Genomic DNA, 13,947 nt, shown 5'->3' with positions numbered 1-13,947 from the left:
ATTAACTTAAAAAAAAATCAATGTAAGTGATTCACTTAACAATTGTGGCAAGAAAGATCCTAAAATGGAGCAAAATTCACTTAACAAATATCTCATTTAGCAACATAAATTCTGGTCTCAACTGTCATCGTAAGTCAAGGACTACCTGTATTACTATCTCTATAATGCAGTTAGAAACAAATTGCTAAGTGAACAGTAGTTTGTTCAGGTAATTAAATTCCTGGCAAACAAGCAACTGAATTTCCTATTTTGGTCTCTGAACCATTACATTACACTAAATCAAACCCTAAGTGGGGAAATATTTATAAGAAAGTTAAACAAATGGAAGAAGGAATATTAAATTTGGATATTCTTTTTTTACATTAAGAGATGTATAAAAGGTACATAATTTTGCCTTAATCTTCATTCAGAAACAGTATTCTCCAGCTTGAAGAGCTGGCTGAGAAGAAGAGAAATATCTTTAGTTTCATTTTTCCCCCCACATTGTTTTTACTAGCATTGCTTTCAGAGCTATGCATTCTGCAATTTGGTTGATTCATTCCACAAATCCAGTGCTTCTACCCACAAGCCCTATTTTATCATATCATATCATATCCCCCAGTCCTTACGTGGAAAATATTAATTCACCAGAGTCTAGATGTATTGCAATTATTATTACTAAATAATAAGCTGCCAGCCCAAATCTGGGTGCATTTTTTTCTTCTGAAGAAAATGTAAAGGATGATGGTGGGATGACCATGGCAGATCTAAAGGAGGCCGTACAAGACAGAAGGACATGAAGGAGGCATAAAAGGCAGAGGGGCATGAAGGAGGCAGTAAAAGACAGAAGGGAGAGTGCTGATCTAGAACAGAGGTCTTCAAATTCGGCCCTTTTATGACTCATGGACTTCAACTCCCAGAATTCCTCAGACAGGCCCGCTGGCTGTTGAAGTCCATGAGTCATAAAAGGGCGGAGTTTGAAGACCCCTGATCCAGATAGTGGTCGTGGGTCAAACACAACTGAATGGCTGGTGACAACTTAGAAGTAGAATTCTTAGTTAATTCTCTATCTTTTGGAGTACAAGGTACAACGTGTTATTTCTGTGCCATACCTCTGGGGATTTCAGGCACAAACAATCAGACTCACATATTCTGCCTGTAATCTCTCCATATTGACAGCTTTCCCTTGGGGGCAAACAGATAAGGTCCCAAGGAACGGGGCGGGGGGATTGTTCCTAGCTCTTTTCTAGTTGTGCAGTGACCCTAGGCTAACTCTGAGCTTGAGCCCCATCCTTGTCAAGTTGGCTGCTGGATCCCAACAGGGCAAGATCCTTCACACCTTGCTTATTTGTGGCATTTTTTTAAAACCAAGGTGGGGACACAGTTAGGTGAGGTTCTCTCAAAGATATATCCTTAAATACTATACTCAGCCTCAACAGCAAGCGAGAGAAGTGGGTAGTGATGACCTTTCAAGATAACTTTCCTAAGACCAAAGACCCTGTTGTGGAATGTGAGCATTAAGTTGGCCTATAACAATGTTTTTCCAACTCAGCAACAAATGCTAGCTGAGGAATTCTGGGAGTCTAAATATCTTAAAGTTGCCAAGTTTGAAAAACACTGGGCTACAGGGATATATCCTACTTGTATGCTGAACACCCAGTAATATGCCTCTTTTCTGGATCTGTATTCACACATTATAGACTTTTATCCTTGATTTACATTTCCAGAACCCAATACAGTACTGGTGAGTCACTCTGTCTCTAAAACAGGAAAAATGAATGATGGAAATATGGAGTATACATTAAATTGATTTTGATAAATACAAATATTCCATCTAAGTACCCATGGCACTTCCAGAACTGATGCAACATCTGCTATTACAATAAGCCTGCTATTTGGATCACAATCACATTGCTCTGTGACAAACACTTGTGTAGGAGAACTATTAAAACACCACAAGAGACGAAGCAATGTGGGAAGAAGAGAGGCTTTTTGCAACAACCAGTTAATTTTCTTATTGTAGAAATGAACAATAATCTAAAAATCTATAAAACGGTTGTCAAAATTCTGTATTTTCATAAGCAGCCTGCCTGTTAAATTCTAAAGCTCTCGGGTGCTCTTATAGTCAAATACTTATTCTGCAAGGAGAAGGCAATCCCAAAGCATTTCAGCACCAGCTATGTATAGGGATCCTGAAGCACCATTCCTCAGCGGCTTGTGTGGCAATAAGGCTGTTGTTTGACAGTAACATGCCTGCCAAAATCACATCGCAGAAGCTGGCTCTGCAGATTGCTGTGGAGATCCAGAAGGAGACTGCCAGCTGCCATTTCATACAGATGTCAGCTAAACCATGGACTTTCTTTGCAACTGTCATATACTGCTTGCTCCATTTTCGTTTTAGCAATCCACACACTGCAAGTTTTGAAATTTTGCATTAAAATAAATGCTCTTACATTTACAACCGCCGCAGAAACTGCTCCTTGTATCCTAAACACATCAAGAATTTATCCAATATGTGCTAAGTGCCAGCCAATCCAACAATCATAAATTTTCTTTGTTCGCTTCAAAATGTAATATGTTTCTTTGGGGATTTTGAATTTGTTACAAACTGTTTTAGTTATTGTTACAAACAAGGGAGCCGCTGCAACACAAGATCCTTATTCTCCACTATTAATTGGATTGGGACTCTCTCCTAAAATTTGGTTGTGAACCACAAAGCATTCTTAGCTGTGCTATTTCTTAATTACCTTTAAAATAAACTGGAGGGAAACAAACCCTCCTTTTTGAGTCAAGCTTATGACTCCTTGCATCTCCATGTAGTTTTCTTGGTAACAATATAAAAGTATTTTACAATTCCTTCTTCTAGGATTTTTTTTTTAAATATTATTTTCTGGAGTAGCCTATTGCTCTGAGATTTATCGTTGATGTCTCATCCTTATACAATCAGGTTCGGCCTGGTTTACTTTATCTGTCTTTTTGACATCAGCCCAAGTCAGCTAGATACTGTCATCTAACTGGAAATGGTAAAGGCAGATCCTTTTTTATTTTTAAGAAAAAAATAAGGTACAACAGCCAAGTTACCTGAATCGAATCACTGGTTTGTTCAAAGAAAAACACTAAGCCAAAATAAAATAAAATACATTGGAAAGTATTTTTCCTAGTTTTCTTTGGAGGTATTCAAGGCCTGGACAATCATCTTAGTACTGCTTTATAAAACCCTTGTAAGACCACACCTGGAATACTGCAACTAATTTTGGACACCATACTGCAAAAAAGATTTTGAGACCTTGTAAAAAGTTCAGAGAAGAGCAACTAAGATGATCAAACATGTGAAGAACGGTTTCAGGACTTGAGTTTGGCTAGTCTAAAGAATTAAAGAAACAGGGGTGACATGATAGCAGTATTCCAGTATTTGATGGGCTGCCACAAAGAAGACGGCCTCAAACTATTCTCCAAAGCAGGACAAGAAACAATGGTTGGAAACTAATCAAAGAGAGAAGCAACCTGGAATTAAGGAGAAACTTCCTAACCATGAGCACAATTAACCAGTGGAACAGCTTGCCTTCAGAAATTGTGGGTGCTCCATCACTGGAGGTTTTTAAGAAGAGACTAGACAGTCACTTGTCCGAGATGGTATAGGTTCTCCTGCTTGAGCAGGGGGCTGGACTAGAAGACCTGCAAGGTCCCTTCCAGCTCTATTCTGTTCTACATTTTTGGAGATGCTGGAGTTCTGGATTTCCTGCATAATCTAGTCAGTTGGATGATTTAGCTGCCTATTCAGCTATAATTATCTACTATCAAAACCTTAATTATTCCAGTAGTTAAAGGCTTTTAGTGTAATTCTCTGTAAACCGGTGCACTCAATATGTGTGACCTTTGATGGTTATAATGCTCTAACGAGCTCACTGTATCCTGGTAAGAAGCATGACAGGTGCAGTGGCAAGGCACCCCAAGTCAATTTAAGGGGAAGACAGCCAACCAACAGGATTCTATTCAAACCTCACTTCACATTTGGCTCTAGGTTTTAAACTAAGGGCCTCCATGGTGCAGAACCGTCCAATCAGCTATGGAAAACCATATTTGAAATCTTTGGTGAAAACATTTGCTTTAATTTTCTCTTCGAGGGTTTAGAATTTGAGCTGCAGAATTGAAGCCATTTACAATTTTCCTGGTGTTGCAGTTGGAACCAAACTTGATATAACCTGAAAAGGGTATAGTGCTTGTACAGAAAAATATATGCTCATACTACACAGTCCTCCACCCTCTTACACACACTAATCTGATCAAAGTTGCTCCCAATTATTGCCTTGTTTTTTTGCAATTTTTTTTTATGAAAAAGCATTCTCTGGCTGACCCAGTGGATATTCTAGACCTGACTTCACTCAATGTCTTAGCATTTTTCAGCTGTGCTCATCTTCTGCAGCTGTAAAGTCTGTAGAATTTCCCAGAAAATGGAGCTTCCAAAGATCTTAAAATCAGAGCCAGCACAGAGAAAAACAGATCCCCTTCTTTTAGTTAAAAAATTATTGAACAAATAAAATAGTTTCATCAAATCACCAAAGAACTCCTAACATACTCATTTAAAGTATAGGACTTGGAAACATGTTCACAGATAGGGGATCCTACTATTATTATTTATTTCCAGATAACACTTTGCTGTGAAGAACCGACAGACACTGATTTTTCCATAATGTAGAAGTAGTCCTTACGACCATAATTGAGCCAAAACGTCTATTGTTAAGTGAGACAGTGGTTAAGTGAATTTTGCCCAATTTTATGACTTTTCTTGCTGCAGTTGTTAAGTGAATCGCTGCAGTTGTTTAGTAACACAGCTGTTAAGTGAATCTGGCTTCTCCATTGACTTTGCTTCTCAGAAGGTTACAAAAGGTGACCACATGACCCCAGGACTGTCGTAAATATGAGTCAATTGCCAAGGCTCTGAATTTTGATCATGTGTCCATGGGGATGCTGGAATGGTTGTAAGTGTGAAAAATGGTCCTAAGTCACTTTTTTCAGTGCTGTTGTAACTTTGAATGGTCACTAAATGAACTGTTGTAAGTTGAGGACTACTTGTATAACAGGGTTACCAAAATTGGATTAAAGGATTTTTAAAAGTTTTGGCTCACCACCTAAATTGGCATGGCATTACCGTTGACATATCTAGTCAGAATTATAACCTGCACCCGCAAACATGTATCCTTGGCGTAAGATTAGTGTGATCTTAATTTGGTGTAGTGGCTTTCATGAGTACTTAGTGGATCCCATGGGGACACAAAATATACTCCTGAAGTCACTAACTTTGTTTACTTCAAGCTCATTTAAATATCTCCAACACACGAGTAGAACTTTTCCCACATGATTGGCAAAATACTTGCAAGACAGGATCGCTTTCTATACAAGATTGACATGCAAAATGTGCCAACTGCTCAGCTCTATAATAAGTTATTTTTGTCCCAAAACATTCCTTTATTAAAAGTTTAACATGATTGCCCAGTTTGTCCCTGTCACACCCTGGACAAGTTCTTTTCATCTCCTGCCAGTTTCCTCTGGACCCTCCTATTAGCTTGATGTTCTTCCATATCCCCTATTCTACTATTGCATTAATGGTGACTGATATCCATTCTTTATCTAAGCCTGTGCTAACTTTGTCTTTCGGATACAATAGGGAGAAAGAGTGGGTACCAAGGAAGAAGAGCTATGACATGGCACTTCCAGAGACTGCTAATAATTGTTAGACAATTTTACTACAATTGATGTTTTTAAAAAGTGTTTCATGCAAATCCTCCCTCATTGCAAAATCTGGGGGAATAACCAAGGACAGGAACAATATTACATTACATAACCTAGCCATCTAAATGGGTATCTTGAAGAATATCCTCTTATTTGGAATATGAAGAATTTAATCATGGAATATTTTTTGGGGGGGAAGCTATGTATACATCCAGCTGTCCTAGAGGACAACTTTTTCCTGGCATATTTCTAGGAAAGGAATTGCTAATTTTTTTTTCCAATGCAGGTGCTAAGCTTGGATTATTAGTTGACATAGATGTGAGATGTCAATAGATAAGCTAAATATCGGCAGTGGAATCAATTTAATATTTTTAATGTTTATGGACAAATATATGAAGACTGGAAAGCAAAATATGTTTATTTGTGCAGAGAAATTACCCTGAATTTAAGAAATCATCCAGATGGATAGATGATGCCCAGATTTCCTTCGTTAAGAAACTGTGATTACCAACTCGAGCTAAAACCAATAAATATGTTTGTGTAACACACACGTATATGTGCATACACACATATATATGTGTGTCAAAAGTCATATTTGAGAAAAGGGCAGAACCAGTACAATTTTTATATTATTTGAACAAACTAATTAAAATTAATTACCTCTGCAATAAGAAAACTCATTTATAAAATAAAACTCACTCTCACATACAAATGTACAAGCACACACACATATTCCTTTTTTTTAGGTGAAACCTCAAATAGTAAGGGAAAAAACAGGAGTTATATAATTGCTGCATGCATTTATAGAAAGGTAAGTTCAATTCTCATACAAAGAGCTTAGTATATTCCTGCAGATAGCTGCAAAATGAATCATTATGTCAGAATCATTATGCCAAACTGAAAGATATGGAATGGACAAAGACTGAATGAAAGACAATTCTGTTTTCAGGCAGACTATCAAAACAAAAAAGCTAAGAAGGAACAGAGAATTTTATTTCAATATCATTTTTTTAAAATGGCCATAAATATTTTTTAATATGGCTATAAATATAAAAACAATGCACATCAGCCCAACAATAGAAATCATTTTGGACAGCCTCATGGGAACAGTTGCCACTAAAGAAATAACTTATTTCTTATGCCGAAACAGAAAGAATTCAAGTCTATATAACTTTTTTTATTAAAAAGCACAAAAAGTTTAGTTTTGTTGTAATAGCAAAGGTATAGGTATCCACTGGATGTGTGCAGAAATGGGGATTAAAGGTATGTAGATGAAAACTTAACATTCTATATTTTATAAAAACAAGAGAGCCCGTTTGGTCTAGTGGTTAAGGCTCCAGGTTAGAAAATGGAAGATCATGAGTTCTAGTCCTGCCTTAGCCATGAAAGCCAGCTGGGTGAGTTTGGGTCAGTCACTCTCTCTCAGCTCTATTCACCTCACAGGATTGTTGTTATTGGAAGAGGAAGGCGTGTTGGATAGGTTCACCACACTGAGTTATTTGTAAAAATAATAAAGACAGGATACAAAGCAAGCAAACAACAAACAAACAATCAGATCCTTTGTTCTTTGATTCCAGAAGCCAGTTTTACAGACACAAGATGAGCTGTAAACCTGAAGCAACCAATGATGCTTGTTTTCTTTAAAGAAGGCAGAAGACTATCTCTCCCTTCCAGCTTGAAAAGCAAAAGAAGACAAAGGCAAACAATTAAAGTGCTGTCCTTTTTCCAATTTAGCAGTTGAAGTTACTTGCTGAAGTCAACAAACACAGCCAGCTGATTGGAAGACAGGACAGACATGCCACTGTAGTTTTAACATGCAAGGCATCACCATGGGAAACAAAAATACTGAACTTAGGCACAGGTGTTTCAGCTTACTGCAACTGCACACTCAGCATTGGCAACCATAGCATTGCAACTCTACTATGGTGTCCTCCAATTCTGTCTTCTGACATCTGAAGCCCTTACCTCAACTGCTTGTTCAGATTCAGGCTACATTTGCCTATAGAAGCTCAAGAGTTACCAAATAAAACAGTGAACCCCTTTCAATTGTTGCATTTGCCCCTTGATATAAATTACTCGAGCAATTGGAATCCAATGCACTTGGACGGTGGTAGTATGAAAAAGGCTGCAGTTCACATTTTAGTTTGCTTTGTCTGGAAATGGGAAGCTATCTTGTGCTGGCAAGAAAGTCCCAAGGTAATTTTTCTTATCACATCTGCAGGTGAAGTGGGTGTAGACCTAGAAAGTGATGAAGTACATATGCACCTACACATATGCAGATCATAGATCAACTTTGGTGGCAAGCCTCAACTTGGTTTTGCTCAATTGTCTCTAATAAAGGAGAATATTTGTAGCTCCGAGTTGAATTGAGGGTTCCTTAGTGTTCTCTGAGCTTGGTTGTTTTCTTACAGATATTTCTTACAGACATTTCGTTATCAAAACAGGACACCAATGATATTACCTAGTTTTGATAACGAAACATCTGCAAGAAAGCAACCAAGAGAACACCAAGGTCTCTTCAATTTTTTTTCTCTCTCTTTTTCTCTCTCCAAAAGGATTCCACTCTACAACTGAGATATTCTGAGTCAAGGAAGATTTGCACACGCTATTGTGCAAGTAGTCTACTACTAGTTATGATTTGTCCATTTCAAAAGCAATCCCCAAAAATCAAAGACAGCTTTACTAACATTCAGAAGAAGCAGCATCCATCAGATAATAGTCTGGAAGACAGGGAGCTCACACAATCTGTCACTGTCATAAGTCATTGTTGCTGAAGTACATTATAACTAATTTTCACTGCTATACAACATGGTCAGAATTTAAACTGCATAGCACACCTGGTTTGAAGAAAACTTGGGTATTATTTGATAATCTCTACCTGTGCTGGTTCATGAACATATTTGGAGATTACCAGACTTTACTCAGTCAGCTTACTCTAGCAATTAACTGAATTGATTTTCTTTTTGCTTAGGTTTAGCCCTTTATCCCCAGCCTTTCAAAATGTTTCCACAGTCAGAATGGCCATTGCAATTCATTACTTTATAATGCTTAAAAGCATTATAAACACTTTGTTTATAAGGAAAGATAAAAGCCAGTAGAATTTGGTTCCAACATGGATGCAATGAAACAGAAATAAGGAGACTCCTTATTCCAGGCATGTCAAATTTGCAACGTCATGTGACGTCACGTGACATATTGTGATTTCCCCCCCATTGCCAGCAATGGGATGGGCATGGTTTCAGTGTGACACATTTGGCCTGTGGGCAGGTAGTTTGACATGCCTGCCTTATTCTGTTTATTCAAATAGCTCAGGGGTAGGCAACCTTGGCTCTCTTATGAATCATGGACTTCAGCTCCCAGAATTCCTGAGCCAGGCATGCTGAGGGAAAAGGAAGAGGTTTCCAAGCTGAGCCATGGTGGCTCAGGAATTCTGGGAGTTGAAGTCCACAAGTCATAAAATAGCCAAGGTTGCCTACCCCTGAACTAGCTACTACCTTTTCCAGCCTTCTCCATCCCCCTCCAAGTATGCTGAGATGGTAGAATTACCATCTGAGAAATTCTGGGAATTATAATCCCAATTTAGGCAAGGCCCTAAATTGAGACAAGTAAGTTTACTTTGCCTGCAAAAGGATCTCCAGTAGAATATTTTTTTTTCCTCCATTAAATTGCTCCCTGACCTTTTTCTCTGAATAAGCCAGGGAACAAATACAAGGCTTTTTGTATATAAAGAACTCTGTCACAGAATTACAATAACCCCAATTAATAGTATGAGGACTGCTGACTTCATATGACCACTTCACCATTTTTTACAGCAGGCGTTCACGCTGATGGCAAGTTTATTTCAGAATACGAATACTAGCGACCAGAACAACAAGGAGATTTTCCAGATGCTTAGATCTCCATGCCAGCATATGCTGATCTCTTGTATGTGATGTGGCACTAAAAATAAGGGCTGGCAACCAGAATCGTTATGTGGAATGAAGAATAATTGCAAGGGAAAAGAAGGGGCCAATCAAAGCAGTCAGTAAGTGGCAGAATCTGGAGGGAGGACAAAAAGCAGTGAAGGAAGAAATCAAACCCTGCAATGTTCTTTAAGTGGAACATATAGGTCAGGGGAAGCAACCTTGGCTCTTTTATGATTTGTGGACTTCAGCTCCCAGAATTCCTGAGCCAGCACATCTGGCTCAGGAATTCTGGGAGTTGAAGTCCACGAGTCATAAAAGAGCCAAGGTTGCCTACCCCTGATATAGGTAGTTCTCGATTTACAACCATTCATTTCTGACCATTTCAGATTACAATGGCAACGAAAAAAGTGACTTACGATGGTCTTTCACGCTCATGACCATTGCAGCACCCTCTTGGTCAGGTGATCAACATTCAGGCGCTTGGCAATGGACTCATATTTATGACAATTGTAGTATCCCGGGGTGATGTGATGATCCCCTTTTGCGACCTTCTGACAAGCAAAGTCAGTAGGAAAGCCAGATTCGCTTAACAACTCTGCTCCTAACTTAACAACTGCAGTGATTCATTTGACAACTGTGGCAAGAAAGATCACAAAATGGGGCAAAACTCACTTAACAACGGCTTAGCAATGGAAATTTTGGACTCAGTTGTGATACTACGTCAAGGACCACTGTACTTATAAAATGAGCATCGCCCATCATTTGAAAAACAACATGTATGTTTTCAATTAATCTCTTTTAGCACTAATTGGGAATTGACTGAAATATTATCTTAGTGATTCACTCCTTATCTACTTAAAAAGGCCCACTGAATGTGATAGGACTTAGAATAAGTACATCTATGGACAAGGTAAGTTATGAAGCAAGAACAGTGGCAATCCCTTTTGAGCTATTTTCATTGTGCAGTCTAACAAACATTGACTCAGAAGATGAAATTCAGTGGAACTTGGTCTCAGATTGGGGAACATAAAATTGCAGCCTAAAAGAACAAGAATAAATATATCAGGTCTCATAATCTGTATGGTTTTGACCTTAAAATTTTTGCTAAAATGTGTAACATATAAGAACAGCTGGAGATACCTGCTTTGTGTGTCTATGTGAAATAACTCGGAGTGCTTAAACAAACCATGGTTTCCTCTTTCCTTTGAAAACTTGAGTTTTAAGAAAATGTGTGTGTGTGTGTGTGTGTGTGTGTGTGCGCGCGCGTGTGTGTATGTATGTGTGTGTGTATATATATATATATATATATATATATATATATATATATATATATATATTTTTTTTGTATGTAGGTCTTTGGTTGTTCGGGTTTTCTCCCGCGTAAAATTGGAAGTGTCTTGGCGACGTTTCGACGAAGTCCCATTCGTCATCTTCAGGCTGGTGTTTTCAGCTTCGTGCTTTGAGCAGCAATGTGTGGTCTTAGCTGTTTCTTCCTTTTAACTGCCAGTGGGGGTATGAACTGATTGGGTGGGAGCTTGGCTGTGTTCTGATTGGGTGGAGGTGTGTTCTGAATGGTTAGGGGCTTGGCTGTGCTCTGATTGGCTGGGGGAGTGTTCTGTTTGGTTGTGCTCAGGTTAGTCTGAGTTGCAGAGGGGTTTAAGATTTTGGGCTGCCTTGCTATTTTCTGGCTTCGCGTTCGTGGTCGTGTCTCCTCTTCATGGAGGGTGTCAGTTTGCTTCATGTATGGATTGGAGGGGTTTAAAGTGGCTAATGATGCAGCTGTGGTCTGGCTTCTGGTTTGTGGTCGTGCCTCGTCATCGGTGTGGCTTTGGGTTTGTTTTTTGCGTGGATGTGTGGTGGTGACTCTGTGTGGTTTTTGTGAGTGTGGGTCTGGTATCATTTTTTGTGTTAGGGAGTCGTTTGTCAATAAGGGCGGGTTTCCAAATGGCTGGTAGGCGGGAGGTATCATCTCGCTTGTTCATGCTGTGTGGGCGTTTTTCTATCTCGATGGCTTCTCTGATTATTCTGTTATTAAAATGTTCACTTTTGGCAATGGTTCTGGTATTTTAAAGTCAATTTCATGTCCTGTGGCTTTAAGGTGTTGGACCAGGGAAGATGTTGGTTCCTCTTTTTTGACTGAGTTCTTATGTTCTTCAATGCGTGCACTTATTCTTCTGTTGGTTTGTCCGATGTATGTGGTGGGACAAGTGGTGCATGGGATTTCGTATACTCCTTGATTTTCTAATTCAATTTTATCTTTGGGGTTTCTAAGGATGGTGGATATTTTTCTGTTTGTGCAGAATGCTGTTTTGATGTTGTGTTTATGGAGGATCTTACTGATTCTGTCTGTGGTGCCTTTTATGTATGGGAGGAGGGCTTTGCCGTTTTCTTGTTCTTTGTCTTGGATTTTAGTGGGGGTTTCTTTTTGGATTAGGTTTGTAATCTTATTTCTATGGAATCCATTGGATGTTAGTACATTGGTGAGAGTGTGTAGTTCGGGTTTTAGGTGTTGTTCGTCAGCTAAGCGTTTTGTTCTGGAGATGAGTGTCTTGGCTACAGAGTTGATCTGTGCTGGGTGGTGGTGTGAGAGAGCGTGCAGATAGCGGTTTGTGTGTGTTTTCTTCTGGTAGATGGTGTGTCCTAGGGAGCCATTGGATTTCTTGTAGACTAAGACATCCAGGAAGGGAAGTTGGTTGTTAGCTTCTGTTTCCATGGTGAACTGTATTTTGGGGTGTAGGCTGTTGAGGTGTGTGAGGAAGTTGTCCAGTTTTTCTTTCCATGTGGCCAGATTATGAAGGTGTCGTCTACGTATCTGAGCCAGAGTTTGGGTTTGTGATCTGATTTTTCTAGAGCTTGGGTTTCAAAGTGTTCCATGTAGAGGTTGGCAATGACAGGTGAGAGGGGTGATCCCATGGGTGCTCCTTCTGTTTGTTTGTATTTTTGTCCATTATAGATGAAGTATGTGTTGGATAGGCAGTGGTTGGTCAGATCTAAGATGTGTTTGGGGGGGTTATATTTGTTTTGAATAGCTGTCAAGGCTTCTTTGATAGGCACTTGGGTGAAGAGGGATATGACATCGAAGCTCACTAGTAGGTCGCTGGGCTGTAAGTTTTGTTTCTTTATGATCTCTATAAACTGGAATGAGTTTTTTACGTGTGAGGTGATGGATTCTGCATAGGGCTGTAGTTGTTTGGCGAGAAATTTGGCTAGGTTTTGTAGAGGTGAGCCTATGGAGCTGACTATAGGTCTGAGTGGGGTTCCTTCTTTGTGTATCTTGGGGAGACCATAGAGTTTGGGGCATCTGGATGATTTCTCTCTGGGAATGATTCTTTGCTGGATCTCTTCGCTAATGGGGGAGGCTTTTATTTTGGATCTGGTGGTTTTTTCCAGGTAGGTGGTGGGATCTGTATTTAGGGGTTTGTATGTGGAGTCTTGGAGTAGGTTGGTTAATTTGTTCGGGAGAAAACCCGAACAACCAAAGACCTACATATATATATATATATATATATATATATATATATTCAATAACACATTCCTCGATACGCATGCGCACACGCACACACACACAGTGCTTTTTTTGTAAAAACAAAAGGTGCCGGAACTCACACATGTCATACAACCCGCCTTGCCTACCCTACAATGTTCCATCCAAAAAAGGTGCCGGAACTCCGTTCTGGGCGTTCTACGACAAAAAAAAAAGCCCTGCATTCATATACATACACACATACACACCCACATATTCACACACACATATACATATACACAGATATTTATATATTCGCACATACACATACATACATACACATACATAACTCTTTTCTGCACATGGCCTGGGTCCCTTGTATTTCTATATTTTTCTCCTAGGTTGTTTCCAGAAATCCGAAATGATAGGAAGAAATGCAAAAAAAAAAAAAAAAAGAAAAGAAAAGAAAAGAAAAGAAAAACGGAAAAGAAAGGAGAGCAAAAGATGGGTGGCTTTACCATGCAAATCCTGGTCGCTGGTCTTGGGGCTGCTTCTTGCTCGGCGTTCCGCCTTTTTGACGATTGGCATCCCTCCTCCACTTACGCCTCCAATGCTTCCTGCCCCATTGGTGGCCCCATTTTGAGTCTTGAGGGTACCATTGTAGACTGTCGTACATGCTGGGTGGCTCTTGTAGATGGCAGGGGGGCTGTTCAAACGGTTCTGGCGATCAATCTGTCTGTCCTTGATTTTTTTGTGCTGCGGTTTGTTGTACTGATCTTCCCTGGTTATGTAACTTGACATTCCATATATGATTTCTGAAATGAAACAAGATCAAGAGATGCAGTTCAGATTCCGATGCAAATTCCATCT

General features: G+C 39.3%; 1 protein-coding gene across 8 annotated transcripts in view; it reads right to left on the bottom strand.

Moving 5' to 3' along the window:
- The window catches only part of FNDC3B (fibronectin type III domain containing 3B), a 369,819-nt gene that overhangs the window by 118,601 nt on the left and 237,271 nt on the right, over nt 1–13,947 (bottom strand). For all 8 annotated transcript variants that reach the window (XM_039338145.1, XM_039338154.1, XM_039338138.1 and 5 more), the window contains one exon: nt 13,596–13,892. In XM_039338145.1, the coding sequence (XP_039194079.1) occupies nt 13,596–13,892 (297 nt within the window). The remainder of the gene's footprint in view (nt 1–13,595; nt 13,893–13,947) is intronic.

This window comes from Crotalus tigris, unplaced genomic scaffold (assembly GCF_016545835.1).
Source record: "Crotalus tigris isolate CLP2741 ecotype Arizona unplaced genomic scaffold, ASM1654583v1 scf7180000017549.6302385, whole genome shotgun sequence".
NCBI lineage: Eukaryota > Metazoa > Chordata > Lepidosauria > Squamata > Viperidae > Crotalus > Crotalus tigris.
This window is presented reverse-complemented; position numbering and strand designations above follow the sequence as displayed.